The 9,939-nt window shown below is 28.9% G+C and overlaps 2 protein-coding genes across 5 annotated transcripts in view; one reads left to right on the forward strand and one right to left on the reverse strand.

The window, feature by feature from the left end:
- Positions 1 to 3,593, forward strand: part of LOC108003125 (unconventional myosin-XV) — a 69,916-nt gene extending 66,323 nt beyond the window's left edge. For all 4 annotated transcript variants that reach the window (XM_017065227.3, XM_062084206.1, XM_028669365.2 and 1 more), the window contains 5 exons: positions 946 to 1,130; positions 1,239 to 1,371; positions 1,447 to 1,651; positions 1,773 to 1,909; positions 1,992 to 3,593. In XM_017065227.3, the coding sequence (XP_016920716.2) occupies positions 946 to 1,130; positions 1,239 to 1,371; positions 1,447 to 1,651; positions 1,773 to 1,909; positions 1,992 to 2,222 (891 nt within the window). In that variant the 3' untranslated portion in view covers positions 2,223 to 3,593. The remainder of the gene's footprint in view (positions 1 to 945; positions 1,131 to 1,238; positions 1,372 to 1,446; positions 1,652 to 1,772; positions 1,910 to 1,991) is intronic.
- A 359-nt stretch (positions 3,594 to 3,952) lies between these two features.
- LOC108003126 (uncharacterized) lies at positions 3,953 to 8,309 on the reverse strand. The gene is made up of 6 exons (XM_017065230.3): positions 7,711 to 8,309; positions 7,289 to 7,415; positions 6,827 to 6,924; positions 5,188 to 5,407; positions 4,584 to 5,121; positions 3,953 to 4,471 (listed from the first exon to the last, which is right to left on the reverse strand). Exons 1-6 carry the CDS (start codon positions 7,747 to 7,749, stop codon positions 4,141 to 4,143), a joined length of 1,353 nt encoding a protein of 450 aa, XP_016920719.2. The 5' UTR covers positions 7,750 to 8,309; the 3' UTR covers positions 3,953 to 4,140.
- Between the last annotated feature and the right edge of the window lie 1,630 nt (positions 8,310 to 9,939).

A 9,939-nucleotide genomic window follows, 5' to 3' on the forward strand; every position in this document is an offset into this window, starting at 1 on the left:
TAGAACATACAAAAAGAAATAATTTATATTCTATTAAGAATAGAAAACCAATATTATATTTATAAAATTGATTAATAATAAATATTAGTTCACCAATATAGCATACTATATGTAAAAAGCATTAGTAATAGGCTATTAAAAAAAATTAACATGCAATATTCAAAATGAATACGATATTAAGCATATAATATTAATAATAAGCATTAATATTAATAATAAGAATAATAATTGTTAATAATTAACGCATAAAATAATCATATAATATCTAAAATTTCAAACGACGCAATTTGATATTGCATTTGATGCGCAACGCGACGCCATTTGATACGCCATTGACGCATTCAATACAAAATCAAAGAAATCTCATTAATTAAGCAATATATATCAAAGATAACAATAGATGTAATTATTTAACTATAACAAATTAATTTAAGAAACTCACCAGAGCTGTTTCGTTGCTATTTCCATAAATTTTTCCACTTTTTACGACACTTTCTCACTTCACTGACACACCCGCCATGATGCTTCGGACACCTACCGGTGAATAATTGCGCGCTAAAATTCAAATTCAAATTTCAATAATACATATGCAATATTTGTCATTCTTATAAATTTATTATATATTGATAATACTAATAATACTATTAAATATATATGATACTTCAAAATCATTGAAAAAATATATTATAAATATATATGTATTACTTATTTAAAAATATTTTCATATTCATTTCATATTTATTTATTTTTATATAATTTAATAATTATTATATTTTATATATATTATATCTTAATAGTATTATACGAATATAATTTAATATAATTTAATATAATTATAATTTATGTTAAATTAAATTAAATTAATTAAATTAATTTAATATAAATTATAATTATATTAAATTATAATTTTATAAATATTTATTAATAGTTTATTTTTATTAATAGGATGTTATTGAAGAAATGTGCAACATAATATCTGTAAGAAATCCTCATGAAATGGATGAATTCTCATTATATTGTATTGTCGATGGTGATGCATTTACTATGCCTTTAGCTAGGGATGAATATGTACTGGATGTAACTACAGAATTACATAAAAATCATCAGGTCTTTTACCTAATATTCTGCAGGTATATTTTTTAAATATGATTTTAATATAATTCTAATAATTTTTCTGAAAGCAGTAAATTAAATAAAATTAAATTATGAAAAATTAATATAATTTCTTTTAAATTTAGATCTGTATGGTATTATCCTCTCAGACTGGATGCTCCACTGTATATAGAAGTTGTATTCAATCAGATTGCTCCAGATTATTTGGAAGGTCTTTTATTAGTTCTACCTGGTGAACATTTACCTCAAGAAGTCATAGTAAGTATTTTCTTTTGATATTATAATTTTATAGAATTTATTTTTTAATTAATACATTTTTTCTTTTCTTTTAAGTATGATATGGCACAAATAGCAGCTCTATTGCATAGGGCAGCAGATATGAATCATGAACCTACAACAAAAGAAATTAAATATTTATTACCAAAACCAGTGCTTAGTTTAAGAGAACCACGACCACAACAGTGGTCAAACATGGTCCAACAAGCATGGAATAATGTGCAACATAATACAGTAGCTGCTTGTAAAGCACAAGTGCTTGGTAAGTATTTTAATTCTAATCAATAAACATTTCTATATTTTTTATTTTATACGATGAATTATATAATGAATTATAAATCTTATCTTTACTATATCTAAAAAATATTGATATTTATTGCTAGAAATTTTGTGGAAATGGCCATTGTTTGGATCTAGTTTTTTTGCTGTGAAGAGAGTGCCTGAAGGAAAAGAAAAGGGAGGTGATCATATTTTGGCACTCAATAGGCATGGCGTGCATTTTATTGATTTAATCACACATGTAAGTATGATTTAATCCCTAATTTCTTAACTTTACATAAAATTTGCATAAATAATTTCTATAATCAATATTAAAATTTCAGGAAACTCTCTATCATTACCCCTATTCTGAAGTAATTTCCACAAGAAAAGTAAAATCTGAAGAAGGAACGCTTTATCTTGATATGAAATGCGGTAATTTGATGCAACAACGTATTACAAGATTACAGACTGAACAAGCTCATGAAATTTCACGATTAATTAGACAATATATCACCATGGAACAAAGAGCCACTAATGCTCAAGGTGCTAGCATTGGATTTGGCATGAGATAAGATATTCAATTTGTATTCTGTACTTATAGCAATATGGGTTCAAATTTTAGAAATTTTATATTTTTTCTCGTATCAATTAATCAAATAAAAAATACTGTAAATACGTATTTAAGAGAAATAATTACACAAAAAAAAAGAGAACAAAAAAGAATCTTGATAAAAAGTTTTTTAATATCTATAATAAATTTATATTTCTTATTAATATCCATAAGCATCTTTGAAGATAGCATTATAGAAGGAGAATGAATAATATTCGAAAATTTGAAAGAATTATCAAAAAAATTATAGTTTATCTTTTCGCTATTGATGATAAAAGATCTGATAAAGATTTCTTAAAAGAAAATTCAAATTAAATGAAGAAGTTTGAGAGTTTTTCGACTTGTAAATATGTTTAGTTAGAGATGAGAAGAATTCAAAGAAATCACAGTTCATTTGATAATAATATTATAGATAGAATCATTCTAACTATCTATTAAATTGTGACAAAATATTTCGCGTATCTTTTCCCTCGTTTTAAGAAATATTTTTCCATAGAAGACGAGTACACCAAAATATAACAAATTTAAAGAATAAGTCACAAGCTTATACCTCGATGCGAAAGGAAAGTAGATCAAGTTTTGCGTAGAATTAAAGATACTATACATATATCAATTTAATAACATTCCAATTTCAAGTTATCGTTTCATAAAATAATAAAAGATAATCTAGTTACACCAGTCTTAAGAATGAGAATGTCTGATAATCCTCTTCGCTGAGTTTAAACAATTTTATACGTAATGTTTAATACGTGAAAGAAGAGGAATGAATGCTCAAGTATCTAAGCAATAATTCTCAACTCTGTAAATACGCGTTTAGAAACGTTTAGAGAAAGAGAGGACTACGTGAAAAAGCTGAAAGAGAGGACGACTGTTTTGTAGAACGAGAAATAGCTCTATGGCTTTTTTTTTTAAATAAAATTTGATGACAGAACACGTCGAAACTCTCTGCGTTTTCCGATTGATTTCTTTTTCTTTCAATTCCGATGAAGACAAATTTCTTCTCGTTTATTTAATAATCGAAGAAATTGTCGATCACGTTAAATAATATAAGAAAAATAAACACTTGATATTGGATAAAATCGATTTATTTATGTATAAAAATATGTAAGAAAAAGAAACAATACGGTACACACACGTAGAAAAAAATGATTAAATGTAAATCCAATTAAACGCTAATATCTTTAACGAATAAGTTCTGATGGAGACTAACAAATTGCGGTTACATGTTTATCACAAGGAGACATTATTATTAATAATTGTACGTAATGCGTATCGATGTGAAAGGAGGTATTAAAACTTTATATATTAAAAGATTCTACTTATACAAAAATAACCATGTGTCTATGAAGATTCCTTTATCACCCTTTTTATATTAATTAATACAGTTTGTAAATAAAAAATATATACATACACATGTATATATAAAATAATTTAATAAATCGAATTAATAAAATGAAAAGAAAGAAATATATACAATTTTTAAAACAATTTTTGCTTTCCAATTAATAAAAATATTCTTATTTAATAATATCAAACGCGATATATATATATCGATTGTAATTGAAAAGGCAGTGAGTAAAAATATACAAACTGTATGATAAATGCAACCAAATTTCTGACACTGAAAATTATTACAACATTTTTATTAAAAATATAGGGAAACTATAGACTAATATTTAAATAGAAGAAAATGGAAAAGTGAAAAAATGTTATATTGTCATTTTCATAACACCTCACAGACATTTCTAATCTATCTATAACTATAATATAATCCTTCTAACAAACTTCCTTGAAATCTCTCTCTCAAATTGGAAACACTATCTCAGACATAAGAAATCATGATGCAAAAATTTAATTGTTACTTTTTGTGCATAATAATATCAATTCCTTGTGCGATTTGGACTCGAACCAGGAGTCTTAGTTTTATTCTCTTGGGGCCAATTGCTGGCAGTGTGTCGAACGTATCCTGGATCAGTGGGTGACGAAGGTGTTCGAAGATTGGGCGTCTGTGTCCCTGTGCTCGTTGTTCGAAGCGAGGTAAAACATTCTTCCAGCATCTCGATTTCATCTTTTTCTTGGTCAAGCTCCTGTTCATAACCCTTTGGCGGCGGTGGAACGTTGAAAGAAACGTCACGACTTTTCTTCTGACTTCTCAACGATGTTCCTCTCATTCTCACTGGCACGTTGTCGTACTGACTAGTGTCGGAATATCTTGATCACAAGAAAGGAAAGGAAAAAATAATAATAAATGAAATATGAATATTGCTATAGGAAGAATCACTAAATTAGAAAATTATAATTTTTGTAAAATAATAATTTTTACCTGTAACTTTCGATAGCTTCATCCACATCACGTTCAACTTTCATAATCTTCACGCTAGGGTTCACGATCTTCGCGAACATAGTCTCATTTTTGCGATTTGTCTCGATCGGAAAACGAGGCGTGTCGATTTCATCAACTGGACGTTGATAAATATCCTGCATCTTATACATCACGGTAGGCATTTCCATTCTGTGAGCCATTTTATAAGAGTCTCTGTTCCCAACCTTTTGCATCTCAGGGTCTCGATACATTTGCGAGTCCCTGAGAGCTCTTCCATTCTCGAAATTCTGCGTGTACTCTTTCGGCTCTCCGTCTTCTCGATCGAAATTATCGATTTCATCGTGCCCATACGCTTCTTCTTTCGAATAGCTTCGTTCCTCCTTCTTGGCTGAACTCTTTTGACGTTGTTCGTCTACTTTATCGAAACCATCGTTTATATTTCCATTGTCGTCTTTTTTGGAGACTTTCGAACCGCTTATTTTCGGAGATTTTGATTCTTTTTCCGTGGTAAGAGTCGTGGTTATTTGTTGCTGCTTGGCTATAAAATTATACACTTGTATTCGATGTCTTTTTTCGTATAAAACACAATTATTTTTGTGAATACCTTTTTTATCGGTCAAGAGTTCCGCCATGCTATGCTTGTTCTTCTTTTTAGGTGTGCTCATTAACAGATCGCCGATGAAAACCAACGCTGTTAGCAGGCACAGTGCCCCAAAAACCGCGGCATTGTCGATCAAATCCTCAGGGACGTTTTCAATGGAAGCCATGGACAATGCGCCAACAATACCGAAAAGAATCACTCCAAGTCCAAGGAAGAATATTTCCTTGAATAAAAAAGAAAAGAAAAGAATCTTTGTATGTTCCATTAAAAAGCATTATTAAATTTTAATAACTTCCTCCGTTTAATACATTCTTTTTATCTTCTATCTTCTATCTTCTTATCTTCTATCATTTCAAATTTTCAAGAATAAAAGTGAAACGATCTTCACACGCATACTAGAATTGATAATTCGATAATTCGTATTCCATTCCAAGATTTTTTTACAATGGAGAGATTGTACTTAATGAAATATTTCTAAATACCATATCCATCTTTTATACAAATCTTTCCTTCCAAGAATATAAACAACATTGCTTTTTCTTTTTTTTTTTTTTGTTCAATGCAAATTTAATTCTTAATGCAGAAATCTTCGTCTAGCCTCATTTATGAGTCATTAAATAAGTCACACAGTTTATATTACGTGGCTCAATTGCCATACAACCAAGGATGCTGTTACGTGTCTCTTCTCGTAATCATTTTGCATGAAGGATATTTTTAACCTTGGCACCAACAACGTTACGATGGACACGATATTTCTCACGATAGTTAAATCATGCTCCACATTCAAAAGATTTCTTGTTCTACCTATCAATCTGCATAAATTGAAAAAACTAACCTTTGAAACGAGTATGTAATTCAGAACGTCACGATTTAATTTCATTATAACATGGATTGATTAATAAACGAGGAGTGTCTGTGGAAAACGAGATTTTCTAATCAGGAAGGATGTTGAAAATACGATTAATATCGTGGGATTTGAACATGACTTCTTGAAAATATTGTTTGCTCTTGCAAATGCAAAAAAAATTTGATGCATTTATCTAGATATATATGCAGTTTTGCGGAAAATTATGTAGAAAATGATATTGTAAATCAATGTTGGTTAAAAAAAAGTAAAAGGTAATATAAATTTAATTGCTAATACTATGCTAATATTATTCATATAATGGATTTAAATAGAACTTCAATTTTTATCCGTTTAATCTTACTTTTACCGGTGAAACTTGTTCAGTACGGATTAAAAAAAAGAAAAGAACAGGAAGTTAAATTCTAAAATTCCTGATTTTTAATTAAGGCTATTGTTGTCTGCAACTGTTTCATTGTGATTATTATTTATTTCATAAATTATAGTTATCAAAAAATAAAAATATTTTTGAAAGGGTTAGATCTCTGGATTCAGGGCGTTGGTCACAAGACAAGACAAACATAAGAACGCGATAAAATCAGCTCGTCGAAGGACGTTAAAAGAGAAAGAACACCTTGAAGACACCGAACAATAAGACTATTAAGGAAGTGTGACGACTTATATTATAATTGTCGAGGAAGGAAGAATTAACAGGTCATAAAATGCATTTCGAACTTTTTCGTTGTGTATTGCAAATATTGCGCAAACAGATATGGAAAAAAAAAAGGAAATGATTACCGTCTTTCGACCATTAAGCTCTCCTGTTGCAGCGGCAATAAGGAGACCTGTTGTGATTATTATGTAACCACCACAAGTCGCGGTTGCAAGAGCGGCGCCTAGATTAACAAAAGAAAAGTTGCGTGTTTTACATTCCGGAATATTATACTTATTCATTATCTGTCTGAAGTATACAATAATTTATTTATCAATATTGTTTATATAATTGAAATATTTGCGACAATTCTTAGACTCGAATTTTTTAACAATTCAAAGTTTTAACAATTGGAGTTGTCCAGAATTAATCTTCCATAATATATTTCACAAATTACTTTTCAAAAATTCTGAAAAAATATTTGTAGTAAGAAAAAAATATTATATTTTCAATTTTTAATAAGAATAATTTTAAAGATATGTAAGATTGAATTAAAACAATTTTTTCTTAATATGGGAAGTAAAATGAATACGATTAATATTTCGAACCTATTGCACCCCACGTGACGTTGTTCAAAAGAGACCATTCTCTGCTGCGACTTCTCAAATAATGAAAAACCCTTCGACTCTCGTCGTCGGTCACCCTTAATGCCACCACACAAGCAATACAAAGTATCTGCAAATCGAATATTTCGTTCAATTAAATTTAATTCATTTATCTATTTCGAAAAACAATATATCAAAATGAATTGAATACAGTGTTCCATTCGCAGAAATAATTATAAATAATTAATTGTCAAAATATTCAGAACATTGTCACAATTATTGTTATTATTGTCACACTAGTATAAATTCATCATCACTCATAATATAAATTGCAGAGATTAAATTTAAAAACACGAACAGTGAAATTTTTACTTAAATATTGATACAAAACCTCGTAATATTAAATTAAATAAATATTTACTCACCACTTCGATGATCCTGATGAATACTTTACGATTCCACATGTTATAATTTTATTCACCGATAATTTTCCAATATTCATTCCACCATCGTTAATCACATTAAATTTTCACACATTCATTAAATATTTTAAACATACTCGAGTGAAATGTATATACTTCATCACAAAATTTCACACTGGGCACAAAACTCGCATTAAAAATAATTTCCACGAATAATTATTATCACATCGAAGAAGATCAAACAAAGTTCACACAAACGTTTATATATTAAAAATTCAATTCAGCTGCAAATCAGAAATTATTATTTAAAAATCATAGTACACGAGTCTACGAGATTTAGAAAAAAAACGGATTCGAATTTCTCGAAATCAAGTTTCAAATAAAATTTGATCGATAAACGCGCAAACGGAGCTTATCTCGCTCGTTAGCGAAATTCGAACGAAAGGATTAGGAGGAGGAATCGTGCCGCGCGTCGAACAACAACTGAAGAGATAGAGAGGATCGTGGTTCAAGTTGCACCGGCTACGTTGTGTCACGTAATAAATGTCTGCGTATTGCAGGTAACAACAATGCTATTATCGTACGGTGCATTGGCGCAGTACCGTATGCGAATTTTCGCAACAAATAGCACAGAAAATGGTTGACGAACCGCCTTGAACCGGTTTGATAAGGTTACAACGAACCGGGAAAGATAGAAGAATAGTTTCTTTTCTTTGGAAGTTTGACTAGTGTATGCACAATGAGTCACGAAAGTATTCGATTTTTTTTTCTTTTTTATTTTTCAACTTGGAAAGTTAACGAAACTTTGTGAATGTATAAAATACGAAGAAGAATTTTTTTAAGTATAATTTTGCAATGATGAGTGATGGAGGTAAAATTTAAAATTTTAAAGATTTATATTTCTCCGAATTTATATCGAATAATTTTCAATAAACAATATTTTAAATATTTCCCATTCCGATTTCCATTCAGCAATTATATCTATTATCGAAGTGTAGAATGATTAGACCTCTGATCGAATTTCAGCTTTCCAGAGTGTTATTAGATATAAATTCATCTATATAAATATCTTGCATCTGACACGTGATCACGTTAGTAGTAAACAGTTAAATTGTAATATTACATGAAGAAATATGGCTGAAACAGAATATTGGTAATATAAATTTTCTTCTTGAAAATTGTTTGCTTTGTACAAACTTTTTAATGTGACAAAATACAAACTTACACTATAGTATTAAATAATGCATTATTATAAAATTCTTTTATTGTAGTGAGGTCATAGTCCACGAAGGATAACATAGTACACATCGTACACGAAATATGTAAGCATACATTAAATTGATTCATCGATGCTACGTGACACTAGACTTGGATCAAGCGTAGGACAATTGCAACGTTATTACGATCCGACAAATTGCCTGTTTGACTTCTATGCAGCATAATTATCTTGTTGAGTCACACTCTGAATCACCTGTAAATTCAAAATTATATTAATAAAATAAAATAAAATTATATTATCGATGAATGATTATTTTTTAAAAATTATATAGATCGTAAAACTTATTCTGGATATTAATTTAAATCATCTTCTTCTCTGGAGACTCAAATTTCGACGCGCTCGCAACGCTCGATTTGGAAACATTGTATAGGAAATTCTAGCCGAATGACCGTTGATCTCGATCCTCAAGTGGGCAACAGGTTGCTGAGGAAACAATGTAACGTCCAGAGACGAGAATACTTTGAGCAATCGTTAAACTTACACAATGGAAAATTTCTTTAAATCTCACCTACACTGAAAAAAGAAATTGTAACGATAAATGGAATTATAACGCTAATATTTGTGTGGTTATTAAATTTATTGATTATTTTGTAAATTAATTTTATAACGAGACAGATGAAAATATCATATGGGAAATTTTTCCAAATAATACGTATGTAATATCTGCAAATCATCACGAACTGATTTTATAATCAGACAGAGAGGTTGCATAAGAAATTCTTCCAAGAGATGTAAAGTATTGCAAATTAATTTTTTACAATTAGATAGAAATATTATCGAATTAATCGAATTATTAATTATAAACGAGGATTTTTTTTTAGCCAATTTGCAATTTTTCGCTAGAAAATTTCAGCAGAAATATAGTAAAAATTATTTTCAAGAGATTATTTATTATTAGAAAAAAAAATAAGGGAACGATTGTTTAAATAGATAAGAATCTTTAAATGTTATAC

This window comes from Apis cerana, linkage group LG14 (assembly GCF_029169275.1).
Source record: "Apis cerana isolate GH-2021 linkage group LG14, AcerK_1.0, whole genome shotgun sequence".
Taxonomy (NCBI): Eukaryota; Metazoa; Arthropoda; class Insecta; order Hymenoptera; family Apidae; genus Apis; species Apis cerana.